Source organism: Micromys minutus (assembly GCF_963924665.1).
Source record: "Micromys minutus genome assembly, chromosome: 19".
NCBI classification, from domain to species: domain Eukaryota; kingdom Metazoa; phylum Chordata; class Mammalia; order Rodentia; family Muridae; genus Micromys; species Micromys minutus.
This window is the reverse complement of record NC_137954.1, coordinates 12,445,510-12,471,678: the sequence shown is the minus strand read 5'-3', so window position 1 is coordinate 12,471,678 and position 26,169 is coordinate 12,445,510. Positions and strand designations below refer to the sequence as shown.

The 26,169-nt window shown below is 40.0% G+C and overlaps 1 protein-coding gene across 1 annotated transcript; it reads right to left on the bottom strand.

The window, feature by feature from the left end:
- Positions 1–25,592, bottom strand: CD28 (CD28 molecule; the record flags this gene model as incomplete). The annotated part of the gene is made up of 4 exons (XM_080932670.1): positions 1–129; positions 4,441–4,556; positions 6,467–6,820; positions 25,535–25,592. 4 exons carry the CDS (start codon positions 25,590–25,592, stop codon positions 1–3), a joined length of 657 nt encoding a protein of 218 aa, XP_080788796.1.
- Between the last annotated feature and the right edge of the window lie 577 nt (positions 25,593–26,169).

Here is a 26,169-nt window from a genome sequence, read left to right as displayed (position 1 = left end):
TCAGGGCCGGTACGCTGCAAAGTCTCTCGCGGGGGCGTAGGGCTGGTAATGCTTGCGCGTGGGCCCAAGTCTCCGGGGTGTCATGTTCATGTAGTCACTTTGAAGGAGCCTGTTCCTTCTGCTGTTGGTCTGGGGAGAAAAAAAAAAAAAAAGGAAAATAAAGATCAATATGAAGGACTTAGAGGAGATATTATTAGAGGGGTTCTAAGACTTTGGGAGTAATTATTCAGGTTATCAACTATCAAGTTGTCATCTAATCCAAAGCCCAAGAACATATTTTAGAATATATTCACTATTGATATTTGAACACCTTCATCTTCGGATAGGTTAAACATTCCTGCTTTAATCATTCATTAAGTAAGCTGTTTTTCTGTAACTAAACAACAACAACAAAAATAACAACAACAACCAAACCAACAACAAAAACCTTTCAAGGCCTTTAAGGATCTGAAAAAAACAATAATTATAAATCTAGATTATCAATTGTTTCTTGGCCGTTTGGCTAAGATCAAGTGTAAATTTAGGTTATCAGAATCCAAACGAATGAGGGTTTATAGCTCTGAACACTTATATCCCTATTTCCTACACACATATATATATATATATATATATATATATATATCTACAAAAACAATAATGTCATCCACCACTGTTCTCCTAAGCTGAGAAACTTCTGGAAGAAATTCCGCCAGAGCAGAGAAAGAGGAATGATACTAAACCTGGAACTAGAGTGAAACTCACTTTGCATCTTGACCATGTTTTTGACTGTGGTCCAGGGGCGTCATTACCAGATCAATGTGATGGTAAAGTTTGCATAACTGTCAAAAGCAGAAAGCCATGTGGACTGTAGAGTTGGGATTCTGTTATGAAAAAGCAGTGCCTACGTCTAAGCAGAAATTCTGGTGCGGCCCGTAAACAGGTGTGAGTGACAGGTGTCCTGAGTGGATGATGGGTGGATAATGACAGGCTTAGCCTCTGTCCCACACCCATGTGTCCAAAGCCTCAAAGTAAGCAACGATGGCTAGAGATGCTATCCAGGCAAGCATTTTCAGTACTGATGTTAACCTTTAGGGTCTCCTTTGACCACCCCCAAATGCTAACCCTGCCTGTAGAGGCTCCAATAAAACTACAGCTTAAAGAAAGGTCTCAGTGAGAATTCTGAGGTTCTCCAAGTTACACACAGAGATAAAGAAAATCTGTTACAATAAGCTCCAATGCTTACCCCGACACCATCATCAGACAGTGGATTTAGCTAGCATCACCCTGACTCTTAACCAATGGGACGAAAACTGCTGGGAATCCAGTCCAGAACCCGCAGTGCTCATGTGTGCTTACAACGTGTGTGTATAGAACACACACTTCCTATGTCTGTGTGTCTGTGTCCCTCACCAGCCTGTCAAAGATGGACTTCAAGGCCACCCTACTCATTGTTCTTCCTTCTGCCTTTGCCTTGTTTCCTAGACAAAGCAGCAACACACAGGGCACACAAAAGCAGTGTACTGAACAGGTCGAGAATGTAGTACATTTAAAGGCAGACGCTACCTAAATATACATCACATACACATTGCGGTACATGCTGGCAAATAAAAGCATGTCAAAAGCAAAGAACAAAGAAACAAAAACAAACAATCCAAAACAACCCTCCTCTAAGCTAGAAAAGGGAGCCAGTGTCACACAGCTGAGTGAGCAAAGAAAGGAGAAGGACAAGCCATAGTCTGTGGCAACCTGACCAAGAAAAGCCTTTTCTTCATTCAAATGCCAACATAGGGTCAAGCACAGAGACCACATAGCCTGGCACTACCTACAGTAGCACTGCATGGATTCTCAAGTGGCTCTGGAAACCAGTTAACTTTCACCAAGGGCACACAGCTGACCCAGAATATGGTTAAGCCCAAAGGATCCCTAAATTCCTAGCTCACCTAGATGCTTCTTGACCAAACAGCAGAAAGAGGAAAAGATGAGCCCACGGTAAAGGCGCTACATTGTTCTGTGGGATGCAAATTATTTTTAGACCCCTGTTTGGTCAGATCTGGGTTTGCAGTCTAAACAAGTGACATTCTTGTTAGATAACCTGGTTAGACTTCCCACAGCCACAGATGTACAGCACTAAAGTCTATAGTCACAGTGAGCATGCGAGATAAGTCAAAAAACAGTTTTTCCAAGCAAAGAAGACAAATCTTACCAGAAATTGTGGGGCCGCCAAAGAAAAGCACAAAACACCTCTGCTGTATGACTTGAAAGGCGAATTGTTTTAACCATTGAAAGTGAGAAGCTGCTTTTGGGGCGATTTCAGTCACTCAGCACATTGGTGCCTCATTTTAGAAGCTGACTTCCTTGATATGTATTTACCATAAGTTTTAAAGCTGTGCCTGAGGGACCAGTGAAAGCCAAAGCAGTTTCCAAAACTACTTCCCATGAAGCTAGTAAATTCCTTTGACCTAGGTAAATATATGACAAAGGAGTTTCTTCTTGGAAGGGTACCCAGAGGGCTATTGCACCTGGTCTTTAAATTAGGAAATTCAAGTTCTATGGCTAGAGAAATCTGTGGTTCTTGGAAATCTATGGTTGAGGATTAGAAAAACGAAGCCAAACCTAAGGGTTCTAAAATCATTGGCAACCCTGGTAGAGCCAAAAGATAGCAAGAATGCAGACTCCAAAATCCAGACATTCTCAACTAATATCAAACACAGGACTTGGGCAATAGTTTCTATACTAAAGCCTCTGTCACCATACCCTGACTGGATGACTTTCGGAAGTCCTACGATGAAACAAAGACTTCCTGTGAGCAAGCTAACACTATGTTTCCCATGTGTAAAAGTCACAGAGTAGTCAAAAGGTAGCCTGACAAATGTCCACCTGTCCCCAAGGCCTGTGAACTACAGAAATGTGTGGGAAGTAATAGGGAGGCAACTTTGGAAAAGAAAATAAACAATTTAAATCTACAGTAAGAAGATACGACTTCATGACACAGAGCTAGAGCTGTCCCGTCCCCTCACCAACACTACAGTAAAGAAGATGGCATCACATGACATGACTTCCAGAAATCTCTGACCACATGTTGTCTCTTTAAATATATGATTATGCCTTCGAAAGGGTATCATATTTCAAACAGGATTGGTTAAGTCATTTGGTTTGTATGGTGGTTACCTACTTAGCACCACAATAAGGACTCACTAAATCCTAAGTGTACTTAGTAGTAGTTGGATGGAGAGCAGCAAGAAAGGGGGTATTTTCTTCTTGTGCAGCACACATTTCTCATTGAAGAAATTACCTGCCTGTTCACCCAACTTCTGGAAAACAATCAGAGGCATGAAGAGTCAATATATAAGATGTTCTGTTCCTCATGCACAAAGAAGTTTCTAAGAAAAGGATCCTTGCTGAGGTGGTACTGTCTTGACAATGAATGTGATCCTCAAAATGTGTTCAGAAGAGCACAGGAAAGATAGCTCAGTGGCTTCCAGAAGAGCACAGGAAAGATAGTTCAGTGGCTTCCAGGGAGCAGGGTTCAATTCCCAGCATCCACATAGTGTCTCACAAATATCTATAACTCCAATTTCAGAAAATCTGATGCCTTCTGGCTTCCAATGCCTACCAGATATGCAAATGGTGCACAGACATACATGCAGGCAAAACACCTGCATAAAATAAAAATTTAAATATGTTTAAAAGCCAGGCATGGTGGTACACACCTATAATTTCAGCCCTCAAGAGGCTGAGGCAGCAGGAGCTCTGTGAGTCAAGGTCCATTTGGATTGCTTAGTAAGTTCCCTGCCAATCTGGTCCACATGGTGAGACATTGTCTCAGAAAAATCAAACAGTGTCCTAGCTTGAATCAAATATTTAACATTGAGAATGTGAAAAAAAATGTATGTTAAGCTTATTGCAGAAATATCTGCAGAGACTAACAGGCTCTGTTCAGTGGGGAGTGCTCTAAACAGTCTCTTTCCCCTTTTGTTTTCATAATGACAGCATCCAAGTTCACCTCACTATGTGAAGAGACAGAAAATAGGAGTGACAGAAACAGGCCTGCTTTCTTCTGGTTTGAATACACAGTTTTAGCAGCTTACTTCCTCCTGATTTTTGTCCCCGAGCCAAATCATTGGCTTCTGTTGCTTAGTTCTGATGAGGCTTAGATTTTGTATTTTAGGTATGCATTCAAACTGCTTTATACTCAATCATTATACTGCGAAATTCAGAATAAGAACGTTCATCCTCTACAATTGCCCACCTTAATCTTCTTATTTAGTTCTAACTCTGCCTGGCCACTTGGTGCCTTCTGGAAATCAGAACTCCCATCAGATCATTACTACATATGAGTTGGACAGGCTGAAAAACATCACCTGCTTTAACATCGCAGTAGAAAAGATACAGACCAGATTCTTAATATAGTCAGAGTGCAGGTGCAGAGAAGGTACATAAAAACAACGTTGCTCCTCTTACCCAGGTAATACAAAGAGCCACTGTCACTAGCAAGCCATAAAAAATCAGGACTCCAGCAACCACGACCAGTGCCCAAAACAGCTTAGAAGATGCCTGAGTACGGCAAAGACGTTTCTCTGAAAAACATAACGGCGTGGGTTAAAGGACAGGGAAATGGCAGTTGAGTACATTTCTGCCCTGAACATCAGAGCAGGATTTGAAAGCACTAAAGCGTGCAGACCAGCTTAGATGACTGATTCTGGCCCGTTGGGACTTATTCAACCCCACCACTGATCACACTTTGTCACTTTACAAGACTAAGGTTAAAAAACACTGACTGCTTCACAGTGTGACACTGGTGACTGTCACTGGTCCTTGTTAGCACCGCATCATGTTAATGATGACTTTCAGTGACTTTAACCTGGCCCCTGGCCCCTTACCCCCAGCAGAAGCTAATTTATCTATGCCCTAAGCTCTATCTTTGAAATAAGTAAAATGATACAAATGGAAGAATCCAGATCAGCTTAACAGGGAAGTCAGAAAACTAGCCTGAAAAAAAAAAATTAAAAAGATAAATATGTGGCTCCAACTCAACAGAGTATCCGATACATTATATATATGTTTGGCATCAGGAAGGAGATGGAGAAAAAAAAACATGCAGTTCTACTGAAACTCGTGGAAAATTATAACTAGGCAGAATTCTTCATAGTTCATTGACTTGTCTGGAATTTGGGTCTGATTAATCTGGATACATGAATTTTTGTATTTCCAAGTTCTTCATACTAAAGTTGTAATAAAATTCATAAATAAAAAGAATATCAATAACTCTCCAGTCCATGAAATTTTAATTCTGCCACACATTAGAATTATCTGACAAGATGTGCAAACATTATCTAGCTCCCCTTCCCCGAGCCATCTTGATTAAGTCAGAAGCTCAAAGTTGATCGCTTTTTGAACTTACCTACTTAGGTGTATGATGTACAATACAAACAGGGTTGAAAGCTGCCAAGGACAGAAGCCCTGACATCTTTTCCATTTCTCCTAAATGTACATATATGTATGTTGTATGCATACACACAAAATACCAGCCTAAAGCAATGTATCATTTATATGAAGAAATGTTGTTTTACTCTTGGCTTCCAAAATAACATAACTTTTTTTATCCTTTGACTTAATCCAATCAAAATATTTTGCCTGAGAATTATTGATGTTAGAAATCTGAATTTGTGTATTAACTGCCTCTGGTTTTTTTTTTTTTTTTGCCAGAACATAGAAGCTACTCTGCCATATTAATATAATAATTCTTTTCTTGTTTGGTGTTTGAGTTTTCTCGAGTACACCTTTGTTACGGCATAAGAGAAAATGCATTTATTGTAATTGTGCTAAAACTGAATGTAAAATGGAGGATATATTCTCTTATTATTATTCTCATGTACACAAAAATCTGTCCACCCTCCCCAGTCTTTTACGTTGCTGTCAATAATTATATTTGAGTTTGAGAACCCTATTATTTTTCTTCCCAATGTTTACACAGAACATAATCCCAACATAAACATAATGATGTACTTATTGCTGCTGATTCATGAATACTGTTTAATTGGGGGCTATTAAAAAGTTAAATAACTTACCCAAGATCACTAGTTGCACATCCCCTAAATTCATAGTCCAGTATCTTTTTTTATGTTTTGGAAAATGGAAAGAAACTTAGTAGTAGAAGAACATGGATCACAAAAAAATGAGAATTAATTTTATATCTAACCCATTCTTCCTGTCAGACCATGTTTCATTGTAGAGGACTCTAGGCTTAATTTTATACTTGACCTTAACCAAAAGGTCAAAAAATATAGTCAAATTTTAATAGTAAACTTATTCTGGGCATGATGTGCTTGAATCTAAAATAATCTCATAGTTTCTATTCTCTTAGACTCTTCACTGTGCAAATATATCATCAGTGAGGAAAGGCAAAGGCATTCCAAACAGGCTGGAATCCTTGTTGGAGTAAAAGGAAACAGGTTTACTAGGTCACAGGAGTACAGTGGTGTGTTACCTTTTATGTGAATAATAGTTCCGTTGCTCTTCTCGCTGTCTAGGTAAGGCGGAGGATACATGACCTCAATTTTGCAGAAGTAAATATCTGTATGATTAACATGCAGATTCCAGAGACGAAACGTCACTGTATCATTGTCGAAGTCCCCATCACAGTTGAACCCCACATTGGGGCGAAACTGGGCCTGATAGGTAAAGTTCCCCCCAACACATACTTCCACGTCACTGTTCACACCCTTGTAAAGGAATGCCCGGAACTCCTTTGCAAGAAGGTTGTAGGAATATCTGCAACTGAGGCTGACTTCATTGCTATCCACCACAAGCAGTGGGGACTGCTTCACCAAAATCTTGTTTTCTGAGGGGGGAAAAACATTTAGTTAGGAGCGTAAGAATAATAATTTCATTGCCCTGAAGTCAAAGTGAATTAATTAGCCAACTGAACAGATCTTCAACAAAGTTAGTCCCTTGGCAGATAAAGATACATTAATAGTTTTTCTTGGAATGATGACTACATCCAAAGTTTTCAAGTTTATATTTCAATAATATTAGCATCCATTTCTGAATGGGAGGACTGGAGAGTGCTTCCACCTTCTGTGAGCATTGAGTACCAGAGGTAGGCTCTAGGAATTTTCCAATTGAGTTGAGATTCCTATGGTATTAATCAAGCCTTTGGGTTGACTTCCTAAGTAAGTAATCAGCTTGGAGGCAGCTTGCAAGGCTGGCACAGATGTTCAAATGATTTTCTTTTTTAATTCTGCAATAGGATTTTGTTTAAAAAAAAAAAAAGTATTTTGAAGTTGCAAAACATTCTTGCTTTGCATATTGACCAAACCAAGAGCAGGATAAAGGGGTAAGGAAAGAGGAAAGGCATTTGTAGCTTCAAGTGCTGGCTTAAAGTCCTCTACCAGAGCAGACTCAGATAAGAGCATCCCAAGAAACTTGCATGCCTATTCTCTCAAATCAAGAAGAGCTGTATCTTTATGCAACAAACAAAGCTCTAGGTACTATCTAATTCTATTTCTCCCCTTAAAGGCCAAGAAAATAAAACTATATTCTCAGTTCCATTAAGGGAGGGTAGACCAGGCCAATCCTGTTTCCAGTACATCCCCATTTCCAGAACATAGAAATATATTGCTTTTCTTAAAATAAAGCATCACATTTTAAGTGGTGTGTGTGTGTGTGTGTGTGTGTGTGTGTTTGTGTGTGTGTATACACCATGCATGCATGCAAGTGGAGGTCAGAAGTCAAGTTGCAGGAGTTGGTTCTCTCCCTCCACCCACGGATCAAGCTCGGCAACAAGTGCTTACCAGGGCTTTGGCTCTATATTTTTTCTAAAAAAAAACCAAACAAACAAGACAAACAAAAACAGGGATCCACTTTGTAGTTTTGGCTGTCTTGGAACTCACCACATAGACCAGGCTGGCCTAGAACTCACTAATTCACCTGCCTTTGCCTCCTAAGTGCTGGGAGTAAGTGTGTAGGACACCATTCCTATATATTTGTTTAAAGAGAAAGAAAAATGACTGAATGAAGTCTAGAAATATGAATGGTTCATCTACAGTCATTGAGCAAGTGGTGAACAAAATCGGAACTGAAACCTAAGGCCACACCACTTAAATAGCTGACCGCTTAGACATGGAGAGTCAACTTCACAGATCAAAGACGTGTAGGATATAAGCATCATCTTTCTGAGACTTGACCTTAATCTTTCAGAAGTAAATGTGAAGAAAATTTTAAAAATAACATCAATTTTTGCTGGGGGAGCGTCTTAATAACTATTTCTAGTTTTAGTTGTTGTGAGGCTGCCCTTTGGCCACGGAGCAATCTCTTCAGCCCACTATTTCTAATTTTTAAAGAGTTATTTGTACCTACACCCAGGAACCAGTTAGACTCAGAAGTTGCTAAAAATGAAATTTATCATTTAACCTGGAATTGAATTCATGTGTTTGGTTTTGGTTTTTGGTTTTTATTTGTTTGATGTTTGTTAATTTTTTTTTTTTTTTTTTTTTTTTTTTTTTTTTGATTTTGTTTGGTTGGTTCTTGGCTTTGGGTAGAAGGAAAGTACACAGAATTAAATCTCTAATAGCTTTTGTCATCTATATAATTGTCGGTATTTCTATACATATAGAACTTAAAAAGAAAACACATATCCACAGCCTCTTCCTCCCAGGAATCCTGACATAATTTGGTCTAAGTTAAGATGTAGTTAGTGTTGATATTTGGGTTGGAATAACTTTACTGAAATGTAATTAGCATACCATAAAGTTTTTCTTTTTAAAAATACTATTAAGGGATTTTTTTAAAATATATTGGGAGTTACGAATGGACCACAACTATCTGCTTTGTAAAACATTTTTGTTACACGAAAAGGAAACTTCCTGCTCATCAGCCATGATTTCCCATCATTCTCTCCTTCTAGCCCCTGGCAACTACTTCTCTATTTGTTGTCTTTTTCTCTATTTGCCCATTCAGGACATTTCATATGCTTGGAATCATAGCATAGACCATTCTGTATCTGTCATCTTTCACATAGCAATTTTCAAGTTTTATCTGTGTTGGGATAAAGTGTCAGAACTTTAGTTTATGATTATTCTATTGTGTAGCTATAACACATTTTGTTTTTACACTCAACATGTTTTTTTTTCCTATTATGAACAACACTACCATGAATATCTGGTTAGAGAAGGAAGAAGCTGGAGGGAAAAGGAAAAGCTCCAGCATCCAAACCCCCACATTCATTGAGTAATTCCTGTCTGATTCGGCAGATGACATCTTCCCAGGACTCACACATGAGACATAAAAGTGATTTCCTGAACATGAAGTCCTTGGGCACTTCACAGTCTTGTAAGGATGAAAAATATATAAATAGCTAGTTTTGACCCAGCAGACAACAGTCTGCAGGTTCTGAGACGTGAAGATTGCAGGCCGGTGAGACAAAGGAGATGTCTACAGTGGTACACAGTATTTACCAAGATCTCCTGCTGGTGACAGAGACCCAGTGAAGGCCTTGAAGCTAAAAAGCAGATGCTCACAACCTTTTCATTTATATAGATCACTCTAACCAAAGCAGTACTTTGGAGATACAAGAAGAAGGGTATGGCAGAAAGGAAGATTCATCTGCCTTCCAGGTCAGCAGTGAGAGGGACTGAACTGGTTTACAAGTAGCGGATGAAGTGAGAAATGTTTACAGGCTAATGCTTTCCCAACTTGACAGTGCTTTAGGTTAAAGAGAAAAGGAAACGTTTAAAATGACTTCCTCAGCCAAACAGAGTAAGAAACAAGTAGCTCTTTTTCTTTTTACTCATTTCTACTTCATTACCAGAATAAACAAATCTAAAACCTAAGTCAAGTTTGGACATGTGGGTATAAAGAAGACATGTTTTCAGCATCAGGGGTCATGACACATGATGGAAACTTCCAGAGGACGAGACTACAGTCATTCTCTGAAACAGTTTTTTCTTTTTTCTTCACAAGGAGTAATATAATAACTCTACGTAGCTTTTCTTCTTCCTATCATGGGGTCTCTGAGTTCAAGCTTCAGCATGGCTGAGGTTGTCTGATTTCTCCTGAGCCCATTTGATCTCAGCATTACTAATCGAGCATGTTCTCAGGAGAACCCCACAACCCCTGTGTCAAGGCTGGCTGTTAGCTGCCAATGTGCTGGAGATGCAACCAACCACAGAGCAAGGGAAGGAGGAATACTTCATTTTGTGACTGTGCCAAATCTTTCTTTGGAAAGAGTTTGAAAAGTCGGAAAAGGAGATGGACAAGTTATCTGTTGATGTTCACATTTCTCTCTTCTGAAACGACAGATAATCCTTAGGTTAGCTGATGACTAAAGACAGATGCTACAGTTGAAGTAATTTCTTGTTTTGTGCTCAGATGTATCTAACAGCTTCCTAACTTAGGATTCGAGTTGACAAAACCTCTTTTTAAATATTAATACATTTTCTATATTTCGGCCCCACCTTAATTTACTGCACGTGAGAAGTTATCTGACAGGGCTTTAGAATCTACATCTCCTCTGGAGACATAACTAAATAAAACAGGTTTATTTGTGGTATGAAAGAAAGATTACAGTTATCCTAAATGAAAGCGACCATGTGTGTTCACTGTGGTTTCTAGTACATATGATATGCCTAGCTCCTTTTAATTTCCTCCTAAATGGAGCATGTGTGAGGAGACACCTCCACCCTACAGCAGTACAGTACAAAAATACAGATAAACCAAAGCCCAGGGCAACGATCAGCTTGGCTGTATATTTTAGTTTCTTTCTTTCTTTCTTTCTTTCTTTCTTTCTTTCTTTCTTTCTTCCTTTCTTTCTTTCTTCCTTCCTTCCTTCCTTCCTTCCTTCCTTCCTTTCTTTCTTCCTTTTTTAGGTTTTTGTTTTTTGAGTTTCTGGGAATCTGTATTATTTCAAATAATTTAAGGGAATATTATAAAATTTAAGAACATACCTAGACTTAGAGCAGTAGTTCTCAGCCTACGGGTACTGACCACCTTGAGGGTCAAATATCACAAATCCTGAATCTCAGATATTTACATTACGATTAATAATAGTGGCAAAATTACACTTACAAAGTAGCAACAAAATCATTCGATAGTTAGGGTCACCACAATATGAGGATCTGTATGAAAGGCTCACAACATTAGCAAGGTTGAGAACCACTAGGAAGGAACTAGAGATAAATTTAGCTTCCCTATACAAGTGTCTGTTTGAAAACGCTTTTTGGTTTTTTTTCTTTAAATCATGCTAGGAATGACCTTTCTTTCCCTCTGCAGATATTTGACTCTATTTTCCTTCTTGTGCATGGTTTACCTAGGTTACACCCACAAGAAACAGTGTTACTCTCCCAAACATATTCCCTCAGGTCAGTGAAGCAAAGTAAAAGACTGCCTTGGCTGGCACCCATTTAAGAATCAGCAGGTTGTTTTGATGATGTGCTTGTGCTTTGCTTTTCAAAGCCTTTCCTAGCAGCTAAACAAGCTAGAGCTGTGGAGACAGGAAGCAGTAACCTCAAGGCTCTTTCCCTCACAAGTCCCCTTGACAGCAGGCCACATGAAGACTAAGATGGAGGTGAGAAGGCACTTACCTGCAGCCCATGACAAAGCTGTGAAAGGCAGAGTTCCCACAGAGAGTCTGTGAGACTTGTAGTAGCCCCGGCTTCTGGGAGCTTGAAAATTGATTGTGTTTCCCAGGGAATGGAATGCTCACAAAAACAATGTCTCTCTTCCTAGTCAACTCTGAGTGGGTCAATTACTGCACTTAGGAACCAGGCCAACCTCTGTACAGCCAGGTGCAATGGAAAACCATCTCTAAAGTGTAGCTCCTAATGCCAAAGAACTTTGGCCTTAAAAGAATGCACACACACACGCACACACACACTTGCCTCCCAGTTAAGCTGAATCGTGTATTTACAGAGATTATGAAGCATAAAATACAATGTAGGGAACACAGTGGCTTAGAATTATGAGACTGTAAAACAAAGATTTGTAAAATGTTTATTTGTCCAAAATCAGGACAAGTAAGTGACCTTTGAGACTTCAACTCAAACCTTCCAACAGATCTTGGTTTGCCGTTCCTTCCCCCTCTTGGCATGCTGCAGCAACAGTCTAACATAATTCTAGTGGTGGGTTTTAGGTCATCTAGAGGCTGGACTTGATGAAAGAGTTGGTACTAAGAGGTCCAAATGAGAGTCAAGGAGGTGACTCTTTAGTAGTAGGTATGTGAATGGTAAGAGGACTAGACCAAAGCAAACTTCATTTTCTCCACCATTTGAGTGGAGCGCTGTATGGAAAAGAAAGAAGAATAAATAAATAAATAAATAAATAAATAAATAAATAAATAAATAAATAAATAAATAGAGAGAGAGAGAGAGAGGGAGAGAGAAAGGAAGGAATGAAGGAAGGAAGAAGAAGAAAGAAAGGAAGGAGGAAGGAAGGAAGGAAGAAAGGAAGGAAGGAAGGAAGGAAGGAAGGAAGGAAGGAAGAAACAAACTCATCTGAAAGGAGCTTGAAGATTATGTAAAGCCAATCCCTTATTTTACAGATGAGGCTACTGAAAATAAAAATAGAAAATGACTTTTTTTTTTCAAACAAGGTCACACAAAACACTAAAGAGCTAATGTGTGATTTTTTTGTGTAGGTGTAAAGAATGATACTTTCAATCACGGATGAACAGAAGGAAAAAGAAACAACTTTGTTCATTCAACAAGACGAAGTTGCTGCTGTGCTCATATTTAAAGGAAGTATGTTTCCAACTCGCTCTTCTTTGCCTGTGATTTTCCTTTGTATAGTCTCTGTTACCTAAAGTCAACTACAAACCCAAGTCATTAAATGGGAAATTTCAGACATAAACAATTCATAGACTTTGAATTAGCATCACTCTGAGTATGATGATGACATCTAATGTTATTCACCTAAGATGTGAATTATCTCTTTATTCGGTGGTTCTACAATGCATGTGCCACCACCACAATCACAGGATAGTTATGAAACTGCTCCCTGAATTATCAGATCAACCATTGAGGTATCTTTACTCGTTTTGTTCAAATGACCTTTACTTTACTTAATAATGTCCTGCAGTGAACAAATAGTGACTCTGGCAAAACTTCTCTACTTGGTGAAGAAAGAAAAGAATCAGAGGCTGGAGTACTTAGGATGCATGCTAAGGGGGGGAAAGTCCTGCTAGTTTGCAGAAGTTGCAGCCACAGTGTATGGTGGGGCTTGGCAAAGATGGGAGACATTCATTTACAGAGTTTTACTATCCAGGGTTTCAAGTGTCTGCAGAGGGTCTTGGAACATGTTCTCTGTGGATAACGAGGGATGACTATACACAAAGAGCTTCCTCACAATTTGGGAGATCTATGGATCATAGATGAATCTCAGATAGGACCTACAGACAATATTATCATACAAACTGACTCTCATAAAGAAATTCTATTTCACAAGTCGTGGTTATCCACTGTATCTCTTCTATTTCACTTTATCCCCATGTACAAAAAGATGCCAGCCGCTCATAACATTGCTTTTCAGTACAACTTTTAATGGGTGAATCCTTAACTTAAAAAAACCTACATTTTAATCATGTTTAAATTTATAATATTCTGTCTTTCCTGTTTTATATCATAAGCATCATAGTGAAATAAAATGGTCCACTAAGGCTGGTGTGACTCCAGAATGAAGCATGTACTGGCATGCTAACAAAGATATTAGAAAGGCATAATACATACTTAATTAGAAATTGATTTTTCTTCTAGAAATTCTAATGGATTCCATTTATTCCCCTCACAACATTTTTATTACATTTGAAAAAAAGATGAAGTTATAGCTTCCTAACTTCTCTTTTAAAAGTTCCGATTGAACAGAGTTTGATGTGTTGGGCGGAGGTAGGGGTACGTTTGGCTGTATTGCATTTCTGTGTCTGTAGCCAGTTATGAAGGCATCATTGGTCCCCCCCCCCCCCTGTAAAGAATGCCTGCGTCCTGACCACAGATCTGATTAAGTTACTATACCTTTCCTCCGAGCATATTTCCTGTGTGGGACTAGGATGTCCTTCACCTTCTAGCCCTTTGACAACTTGATTCCTTTCAGACTCTAAGGTGCAGGCTCTCTGATGAGCCAACCTAGCGCTTGTTCTGGAGCCAGTGAGTCACACTAGGGGCTCGCCCTCCTGTGGCTCAGGTAACTACTTTCAAAGTAAGCATGCTTGTTTTCTGTCATTTTCCATTGGCTGTTTTCTTCAAATTCTCCTCATTTTCAAAAGAAAGCACGGTGTTAGTAACGTCTTTCTTAACCATGAATTTGAACAGTAGGACATATAGGCGTGTGTGTTGTCTCTTTCAGGATTCCAACTGAAAATACACGGCCTATCCGGTCACTGGCACCAGTAGGTGGGCTTCTTTATGGAAGATGCACCATTCAAGTTGTGAGAGAGTAGAACCCAACAGGAGCAGGGGACACCTGTGGCATGTAGCAGCACAGCTGTGACCACTGTTAGACAGGAGTTGCCAGAGTCAGAAGGAGAGAGAAGTATAGCAGAGACCACTGGGACAAAGCATGTCTACTGCTGATTAAAAAAACAAGCCAACCAGCTAACAGTGTCCAAGACCATAAGTCATAGCTACCAACTGTATCAAGCACACTTAATCTTATTAGTAGAATACAACATTTCAAAACAAAATTTAAATATCGTTCAACTCAAACAACTACAAATTGATTATAGGTGCCAATGAAAACAGAAATAGAAGCCCAATGAATAAATTAACTAAAATGAGTTACTTGATTAGTCATAAAATTGTTCTTTGATATTTTGAATTTTTCCACGACAGTCATTACTTCAGCAAGTAAATAATTAACCCTAATTCATTTGGTCACTTGGAGATGGAAAGATGTAAAAGAAACCCTGCAAGGTACACAATTATTCTCCAAATCCATGGACGGTGCATGAACTCTGTAGAGAGGCACCGACAGTTGCAAGAAAATGGTCCCAGATGAAAAGACTCTGGAGGCTTCAATACAGAGCAGCCTTTAGCAGGACCATGAATCCCACAGCAAACTGAGATAGGGTAAGATTAAGGAAATGATCTTACTGCAAGGGTTCATCAGAAAGTAGCAAGGAATTTATTTAAGGAAGAAATAGGTAAGACGTTCACACCAATCATGTGGGGATCTTTGATGCCAAGAGAAGGCTCATGGATTTTCCCAGGACTCTACTTATGAGGTAAGAGTGGAGCCCCACCCCCTGAGGGAAGAATTAGCACAGCCCTCCTTTGAAGGAAGAGCAGTGAGATTGTTGCCATCAGAGATGTGAGCTGGTGAGGCCTGAGCTGCCAAGGGGCGAGCAAAACGTCATTGCTGGACTCACAGACAGTGCGCATGAGCGGAAACGCGCCCATTTCGGTGTCGCTGAGAGCAAGAACAGGGGCACCGCTGTCAGTGTGAGTTAATAAACGCTATCTGCTCAAATTGTTTCAGAAACTTAGACTTGAGGGATGCATAAGGCCTCCAGCAGGGAAGATCGGGAAGGAAACAAAGGATAGGGCTAGAGCTTAGGAAGCCGGCCAGAGGCTGAGCTATGATTATGTCACCTGTGCTGAGGGCGAAGGTAATTTTAAGATGTCTAGAAAGCCATTGCCTCCTCCTGCGTAATCCAGCCCCACCTCTCCGAGATACCACCTTGGAACTGAAACTTTTAAACACACACCCTCATATGCCTGAGAACAATGCCACCTACCATTCATAGGACAACACTGTCCTCCCGTTTTCTAGAGCTAGGACACCACGGCAGAGCAATGTGACTAAATGGAAGTGGGGTCATAGCAAATACCACGGAACCGTTTGAAAAAGTCAAACCGTATTATTCTAGGACCCAAATGAGTAGGTAGCTTTATTACCTTTCAACATAAATATAATGACCATAATGCAATTCTCAAATACTGAAAAAACACAGCTACAAAGGAATTATTTTCATGAGCATAACATTTTAGTCACTTCATTGTATAAACTCACAAATAAGATTACACAAATATATTAAGTTACAGTCACTCCCTCAACCTGACTACCTTGATATATTGTTTTCTACACAAGCATTTTAATCTAATGATCAGATATTAGAGCTCCTGAGTCTTCATCATCTGAGTTCTCAAAACCCTTAAAGAAGTCAGCAGAGCACTTCCCTTATCTGTCTACTCTCTGTAAATATTAAACACCTGGAAAGGCTGCTCAGGGCTCCTGTGACCTACACAGACTCTTCTGGGTAGGTGTCAGAGCCTGGAACTTTGGAAATAATGACTATTTTAGACCATAACTTTACTGTGGAAAATGAGTCAACAAAGCAATATTGCTTCCCCAAACCCTGCAGTCATTTAGGAGCACATAAGCATCTAAGATTCTAAACAACAGATCTAGGAGATTTCAGAGGTAACTGGCTTGCAATTCTCTGTGCACGCCCACACGCACACACACACACACACACACACACACACACGTGTATATGTATTTGTGTGTATGGATGGATATGTATGGATGAATGGATAAAATATGTTTTTGAATCCAATCTCTTCATGTAACAGATCAGTACATTGATACCCAGATAATGTATGTCATGATGTAACAACCTAAAGCCCCTAATCACATCTCCCCATCTTAAGAAATCCTTAGATTTACATTTTGAGTTGGGGGTGAAATAGAAAGTTAAAAGAAAAGAAAAATTTAAAAAAAAAAAAAAAAAAAAAAAAAAAAGCAAACCAGTCTTGGTCTTCCAGAGATCAAGTAGCTACATCTTTATTCCAAAACCAAAACAAAACAAAACAAAATCCCACAGAGAGATGCTGAGATTAACATCAGTTGGTTTAAACCTTGTGGCCCTGTTATCTCAGCCAGGATTGGATGTCAAGCCCCCACACACTGTGCACTTAGGAATGTGTCCTCTCCCTAACTTTCACACCTCTTGAGAAAACTTCCCAACCTCCCTTTCCCTCCTCTCCTTCCTCCTTTATTTCCTAAAAGTATTTTCTCCCCGCTAGTCCCTCAGAAGCACACACATACACTCCAGACAGGGTCACTCACTCTCACACACACACACACTCACTCACAACCAGCTCAACTCCCTTCGCATACCAGACATGGCTAAGTCATTGAACGGCACCATTTATCAAACTGTTGCTTTGTACAAAACACCACGGGAGACATTTCCAGAAATCCAGGTTCCTGATGGACTTGCCTTGTTTATCCACTCCCTCCTCTTTGCTCTACTGTCTTGTTCCCACTCAGCTTCTTGTTCATCTTGTAACATTTTCTCTTTCTTCCCCAAAGCTCTGCCTAAACTCAGAAGTCTGCCCCGCCCCCTCCCCCTTGTCTGCATCATTCCTCTCTCCTATCTCCAGTCTCCTCCAGAAGCCCTTTTCCCTTGATTTCATTACTGCTCCTTTGGCGCTCTCCTGTCCTCCCTCTGAAGTGTGTGCTCTGTCTCCAGTGCTCACCCCAGCTGCCTCCTGACCACAGGAATTGCGCAGATTCTATTCAACTCAGTTTTCCTGATCCTTTTAACTAGTCTGCCTTTCCTGTGCCTTCAGCTTCGTTCCACCGATGAGCATCTTTAAGTGCTTTCTTCTGAATCACTTCGACTGCTTCATGAGACCCTAACAATTAAATTTCAGCATTTTTGTCAGTATTCAGCCATTTGTTTTAACCTGGTTATATCATACCTCCCTAGACTTCCAAGTCTGACTGCCAGGAACGTGGAACCATATTTCTGATTTTGTTTCCTTACTTATCTCCTTCCTCCTCAAGTAATACAATCTTAGAACGGGAACCCTGAAGCAACACATTGCATTTTACATATCCCCTAGCTGTGGGATGCTAGGAAATTTGTAAAAATAGGTAACTAGTTAGACCTGCTTGGTATTTCCACTTTCCCATCTATGAATTATAATACAATTATGATAATTTCCTAATGGGCTTTAGGAGGAGATGGAATGCCTTCAGCAACGGAAGAACAAGTAAAACACTGTCTACACCATAAGTGCAAACTAAATGTTGGCTAGCAATTTTTATCAATAGCATCCTCCATTAACATCCTACCTACCAGCAGCATCCATTTCAAATTTCCACCCCTTCATAAGGACTTACCATCCTACAATAATTTGTTGTGGGGAGTTGAGGCAAGGTGTCACACTATATAACCAGACTGGCATAAAATTTACTATGTAACCCAGACTAGTCCAAAGCTCCTGACAGTCTTCCTGTCTCCAATTCCTGAGTGCTGGGATTCAGGACTACGGTAAGAGCTTCGTGCTCCTACGTGAATTTTGACAGAGTGCATGTTTGATGTGTCTCCATTTCTGACGCACTGCAAGTTTATTTTCTTTTCCAACAACTATTTGATTAACTCCTATGTGCTTCCAGAATTTGTGCCCAACATCGAATTTAAATGAGCAGATGAGACTAGAGCCTCTTCCCAAGAAGCTAATAATAGTTAATAATAATAGCTAATAATAATGCAAAACAGAGGTTATCAATTCTCAACAACAATTCTGGGAACTCTAAAGAGAACAGAATTTCCTTATTTTGATATTCGGGGTCTCAAAAGAAAAGACCTTCAAGTACAGTAGAAGAGGTACCTTGGACAGTGGTACATGCAAAGCCATTAAATCATCATAGAGCACCATGAGGTAAGGTAGGGAAGCCCAGCTGTCATCATGTAGCTGTTTCCAGATGTTGTATTCTATTACAAAGCTTTTCAACGAAATTTCTGAGTTGAAGAGAACAAGAAAACTCAACTAATGATCCAAGCAGGTCGTGTGTGCTGTGCCCATGAGCTTCTTGTCTTTTCCTCTGTTTCCTCAGTGCCATGAAGGATTAAAATAGAAGAGGTCTAATAAATATTTCTAAAAGTGAGTTACATTCTCATAGGACCACCTCTTACAGTGAGGGCAGACTGCCCCTCAAGGAGGTGAACTGCTCACCCAAACCAAACCAAACCAAACAAAACAAAACAACAAAAAAAAAAAAAAAAAAAAAAAAAATGGTGTGAAAGACAGTAGATTGGGGACAGCAGAAATGGACAGAAGGAACCAGGAGATGAATACAGCTTCAGTAAGGTCAAGAAGGGTGGGTGCCAGAGCGTGAGACAATGGGGGGGGGTGTTGGAGTTAAGAGCCTTCTATTAGTGTACATAAGAAATTAGCTCAGATACACGAAAATGAGAACAGCCCAAAGGCACCCAACAATCTCAAGAAACATATCAATGTAATCTTTCTCTCAATGTCTTCTAGGGACCATCAGCACAGTTTTTCTCCCATCTCAAAACACCTGTGGTTTATAATTGCTTCCAACACTAATAAATTAGTGTGAAGAGAATGCTATTCATAATTGACCTAAGACTGAAAAAAAAAATCTAAGACTTTGATAATTCTCCTTTTTCCTTTAATCACATTTTAAAGTGTTTGGTTTTTTTTTTTTTTTTTTTTTTTAATCTGTCACAGGAACCAGACTAGTATCTTACACATCAAAGATTTTTCAATAAATGCCTGCTGAAGGAGTGCATGAATGAGAACTTATCTCACCAAAGCACATGGAGAAGCCAGCACTTGAAAACACAGACACTTACTAGCACTCAGTCTTGGGGTCCCTGGACTGTCACAACAGAAGAAAACATTCTCCTCCTATGTGTCCTTTCACACTTACACCCCGAGGACAGAATCAGTGTGTCTCAGCTAGATCGCTGTTGACCTTCAATTATGTACTAGTATCACTCAGTATCAAAGACAGTTACCAGGTCCCAAACAAGCTGCAAACACATCTAAGTAATGTTCTGGCTCTTTCTCCTCTGCAAAGCTCCCCTAAGCAAGGAAAACCACAACCTTCTACTTGATTGCTGATTTAAAACTTAAAATGTTGACTCTGGAGAGATAGGTCACCTGGTAAAGTATTTGTCTTGCAAGCACGAGGAGCAAAGTTCAATAACCAGAAGTCATATTGAAAAGATAGGTGTGATGGCACACACTTGTAATCCCAGTGCCAGGGAGGCAGAGACGTGCACATCCCTAGTGCTCACTGGGCTGCCAGTGAAGTCTACTTGGCAAGGTCTGGGCCAGTGAGAGACCCAAAGCAGAGAGAGTCTAAGAACCAAAAGCAAACAAAGAAGAAAAGGTGGTGAGTACCAGAGGAATGGAATCTGAAGCTGCCCATTGCTTCCACACACATGCAACTGTAAATACACAAACACACAACAAAACACAGAAATGAAAGGTTCAAAATTCCGACACCCACCTAAGTTCTCAATAAAAGAACTGGTGTCATTGTTAGAATGAGGGACATGTCAATAAATTAGACGTCTACATGAACCGGTAAGCCAACAAGGTGATTCAGAAGCTGTGGAAAGGATTTTATGGTTAGATTAGAGACTAATGTGAACTGTAAGTAATTCTGAATGACAACGATAACCTGGTTACCTTGACAACCAGCATCTGAGAGATAACGATGTTGGTAGCAAGGAGATGACAGTAACCATGATGTAGAGATAAAGGAGTCCGAAGTTAAGCAAAAAAAAAAAAAACTCTTCACCACCGTGGGGTATCTCTTACTCATGAAGAACACAAATGCAATTTGCATAATTATACAAAGACAGAACCAAGGTACCAATGACATTAGCAACAAATCACTAAGGGCAGAGAAAATATTTCCTTCCTGAGTCTCTGCCAAGAAACTGGGGACTTCTTGATCTCACCCAGTATTCTTCTCTTCTACAGCTAAGGGCCGTCAAACTTAGAGTCACAAGCAAAAAAAAAAAGAAAACATACTTTGTGAATGCTTTCCCCCCACCCCTGAGGGCTGAATGCTAACCCCCCCACCCCCCAACGAGCTCCCTCAGCTTTAAAGACCAATTGCTGCTCACCAAGTCTCCTGCTAAAATCACTGGGTATGTTGAGCATTTGTTGTTTTGGTTCTCTTCTATGGTTGGTTAACTAATTGACTAGGTGGATGGGTGGAGGGTGGCAGTGGTGCTTAACCACATCACTGCCCAGAGAGTCCAAAGAAAGCCTTACCCGACTTAGAGAACCCGACACCCATTCAGTGACTCACAAAAGAACACCCAGGTGTAATTTTCTCCAAATTTGACTAAACTCTCAAAAGAAAAGCTCCAACATCTGTGAATAAATTTCTTAAGGAAAAGGCAAACTGTAATTCAGCTGAGAGGAAAGGCGAAAAGGGTTTTTGTCCCTGCCAACCACCTGCTGTGAGGTAATTGTGCTTTCTGGGAGTCTCCTAGTCTCCTAGTCTCCTAGTCTCAGACAAGTGAAGCTGGTGTCCCCACCAAGGTGTGTGCAGGTGAACAGAAAGAATGCCTTAGATGATAAACCACAAATGAAATTTGCTTCTGGGATCTTAGTGGCATTTTTTTTTCACCTTGCCAAGGCCAGCACACTGTTAAGGACAAATACTTGAAGGATTTTAAAGGTGTGAAAGGGTCTCGGATAGCAATTGAGACTGGTACTGTGTGGTCGGGCTGTAGTTCCTAAAGAGAGTCTAGGAGGGGACCCCAGCAGTTTTAGAGACACCAGTGTCATGTGGCTACGAGGAAAGGCAGCCTCAGTGAAATGGTGCTAGAGGACAGTCTGTGTGTGGCCAAGGGCAGAGAGCCCTGTGCCTCTTAGGAAGCCCAGAGGATTTCGAGTAAATCCCAAATATTGAGGACTGAGTTGTTCGTACTGTTGGAATTTGGTTTTACCTTGTCCAGCTGGTGGTTGTACCCTGTTTCTTCCCTCTTGGAGGAAACAAAAAGGTACTTCATTTTTGATATTGCAGAAGTTCACAGTAGAAAGGTTTTCAAGTTCTTTAAAAAACAATTTTGGAGTTGTTTTTTTTTTCTTTTAATTAAAAGCTGGATATTTTCTTTAAATATTTATAAAGCTAGGAGACACTTTTGGTTTATAAAATACTTTATATTATGATGTCTTTGTTAATATGTAATCTTAAAAAATAAATAAGTAAAAGGCTAAAAGACTTAGGGCCATATCTATGAGCACCAAACACTAACACCAGAAAACTGGAATTTTCCTAACTTCTGATGAAGCAAGCCGTTGACCTGGGCAGTCTGACAAAGGGCCTACAGGATGTCTCTCCTTCCCTATGGTCTAGTCAGGCTGACAGGCGGACTGAAGAATGTTTGTCTAGCCTCCTTGGCATTTTCTATCTTTAGCTATTTTTGATAAATTGAGTCACTCATGAAACCGTGGTATTCCGTAATGGTGCACTCTGAAAGGGCCAGTCTCTCTTTGGACTGTATATGTGATTTAAAGTTTTATTTTGATACCAAATAAAATTCCATTAATTAAAAAAAAATCCTTGAAGGAAGATAAGCACAGAGGACAATCATGGTAATGATGGAGAATTTCTCCACTCATGAAAATAGAAAGGTGGGGGAGGGGGACATTAAAAAGAAGAATTCATAGCTAAGGAAGGGAGGCACCAAGAGCCCTTCCCCCACAGCAAAAGTTTGCACGTCTGCTCCTCACAGTAACCATCACAGATTCATTTCTTCTGATCTGCCTGTGGTGGTGACTCATTCTGCTTCTTGGAATTGATAAATCAATACTAATTCTAAAAGTCCTTGCTACTGAAGTCTCTGCTAGATGGGTTGCCTTTCAAAGAGGGTAGTTGAGAGAGGGCTAAAAAAAAAAAAAAAAAAAAAAAAGATAGTGTGGGGGCTAAAAAAAAAAGATAGTGTGTTAAGTAAGAGCATGGTGGTAAACAAGATTATTAGCAAATTCTATGTTTTGGAAGTAACTATCAAATGTACCTCAAACGACAGCACTGCTGGTCAGTTTTTAACAGTAGGAAGAGCTGGCCGCAGTGCGTCAGAATCGGTGTGAATACGCCAGTCTGCTGATTACATTACATTCCTCTGGATTCAGCTGTTTTATCTGACTCTGCAAGCCCAGCCTCAGAGCAACACTTAACTGTGAGAAGCCAATTATTTCTTTCTGTGCGCCTACCGTGGAGGAAGCCGTTTGCCAAAGACCGAGCAAGAGTAAAGTTTTTAATTACTGCTTTGTAGATATAAATTTTTATTAAATGCCAATCATTTTTCTGTGCCTCACTACGGGAAAAGGAGTTCTGGCGGGGTGGGGGGGATACAGAGACATTGGGGAAATTATTCATGTTCAACCTGGCCACTCTGACATGCTCTATCCACTAAGATTTGGGAAGAAGTGAAAAGAAACACTCTCATGGGAAAAGTAAACAGGTATTCCCTGAGTTTAGTCTCTAGACTACATGACCAGTTTGCTGAAAAATAATTAACAAAAGGCTAGAATGAATATATATATATATATATATATATATATATATATATATATATATATATGTATATATATGTATATAAAACCAGTGATGTACATTATCTACACACTCCTATTACCAACCACAAATAATTATGCTTTCAGCCACCTGCAGCTATGAGCTGGATTCACAGCCCAAAGCCCAACAGAATCCTGTCTTTTCAGATCTCAGGAGCACTATTATCCAACGTGCATATGAAACACGTAACTTTAGCAGAAGAAATGTCTAAGGTACAGCTTCCTAACCCTTCCCATATCCTCCTTCTTTAACTGAGCCATAGGGGTCTTCCGGCTGTGTCACTCAAGCCGTGAGGATGAGGCTATGCTCAAGCATCATCAAGTGAGCCAGTGAGACAAAATTATATCATTAATGAATATAAAGACCTGCCCCTAACATACAGGCACATTTTAATGCAATTACATGTCTCATGTAGATCAGGTTAGCCTCACACTTGTTATGTAGCCAAGGATGACTTTGATTGTTCTGATCCTCCTGCCTCCACTGGATTTATGCTGCCTGGTTTCTGCTGCGCTAGGATCAAACCCACCCAGGTTTTCATGTATGCTAGACAAATACTCTGCCAACTGCGCTACATCCCCAGCACAAGGCCGTTACATTTGACCAGGGAATCTCCTTATGTAGAGTGTCCTTGTGCAAGGTGGTGAACTGAAGAGAGAAATGAAAAGCCCACAAAGGGTTTTACATCTTTTCCCATGGCTCACACATCTCCGCACATCACGATCGTCATCCTTCTCTCTTAACTTTCTTCTCTTCGGCTTTCTACCTGTACCTCACCCAACCTCGTCGAGGGCCGCCTGGCATCAAATCCTAAGAGTTAGTGGGAAAACAAAGTGGTGTCGATGAAGCAAAACCTACCTCAAGGTAAATAAAGCCAATGATCTGCATGCATGTGAACTTGCCAACTTCTCTTTTAGCTACCCCCTAGTAAAGGTTCTAAGGGAGGGGGGAGTACAAAGCTTTGAGTCCAGCCCAAAAGTTGCCAAAGAAAATACATGAGTTTATAACAAATGGCTGTCCACAGAGGACATCAGGAAAGTGTTTTGTGTAACATCACTAATATTGAATGACTTTCAATATGGGTAAGGTCTTACTATCTAGTAAATTAAGATGTCTTAAGTATTCCTTTAAAAGAAAGTTAAGATCCCTTAAACATGATGTGCAGAAACCTTTTAAAAATAACTTTTAAAGACTCTTTAGCTGTAAATGTGTGTTGCCCGATACCGGGGACCTGCATCCTCTGGAGAAATGATTGAACATTCTCTTCAGTAGATGGCCTTCCAGTGGTCTCTTCATTTGGAATGGAGTTTATGACAACAAACGGCTCTTACTTGTGAGAGCCAAAGGCTGCTCCAAGTAAGAGCTTTCTAGTTGATAAATATTAGCCTCCTTGCCATTGCTATTGGGATTTTGAAGAATTTTAACCTAAATAAACATATTTCAACCAACAGTAAAAGGAAACTTCCTAGTATCTGTACCTGTTTCTGTGCTTACTACAGGATTCTTCTTGCCACTCCCTGAATTCAGGTAGACGAAGTATTTACATGAACACCATGTTTCCTGGCCAAGCATGAACTATAATCATTTTATTTTATCTCACAATGAAATTGAGGTGATACTCATTAGGTTCCATTTTACAAAGACTTAGGTTGTTTAAATACTGGCCCAAACTCCACTAGGAAGAACTGAGATATGAGCCCAGGCAAGCTAATCCAAAACCTTCAGAACGTACCTACCTATTTACTTATCACAGTTTTCTAGGATATAAAAAGTAAAATCTTGACCTGGACAATGGTGTCCCATACCTTTAATCCTGGCACTCAGGAGGCAGAGACAGGTAAATCTCTGGGTTTGAGGACAGCCTGGTCTACAGAGTGAGTTTCAGGTCAGCCAAGGCTACACAGAGAAACCCCATCTCAAAATCCAATACACGAAGTAAATAAATAGAATTTTAAATATAAAAGTTCTTGGGACTAGTTGTTAAATAAAATGTTGTTTCTTCCCAAAGGACTTTTGTTAAAGTTCTATTTACCGTACTATGGGAATTGGCTAGTTTCTAAATAGTAGCTTGTCCTTTAGTGCAAAACTTTAAACGTGTTTAAATTTCACAGATCACTGCAGTTTTAAAATAAACCATGCTGGTCATAAGAACACAAATTAAAAAAAAAAAAACACTTAGGAAAGAAATGATATCAAAATTGTTTACCTGTTACTTGAACTGGGGAGAAGAAGTGGAGAGCCAAGAACAGCAGCCTGAGTGTCATTGTCCTGACTCGGGTCAGGACTGAAGCCCCTCCTCTGTGAGCAAGGCAGAGGTGATGTGAACTGAGGTCGCACCTGCCAGGGTCTGTGACTCTCTGCCATCCAGGACCACTTTATAGGGCATGTGATCAAATGACTCAAACCACAAGGCTTCGTGACTTTCACACAGGATATTACATTGTTTTTGATGACTTGACTTTTACTTCTTTAAGCAACCAGCTCCTCCCTCCCTTTTTTTCCTTTTGGCTCTAAAAAGAGTGTTATTTGCTTGGGAGAGTTATTTGCTGATACACATCAGTGTTGAGAAATGTGGGTGCTTAGGGTCCAGCAACAAGAGCAGACAAACAAGCACTCTAAAGAAGAGAGAAAAACCTCTCTCGGAAGACAAACTCTCACAGACAAGTCCAACATATAAGGCTGTGTGGGAAGTTGGGAGAGCTCTACGTGTTAAATGTTATGAAATTGGTGTTTGTAACAATCTGAAGGTAAGCCTATGAAATGTATGTACAATGCACTTCTACCAATTTTGAAAACTGCTTCCAAGTACACACTTGGCATCTGAGCAGCTGCAGAAATTTC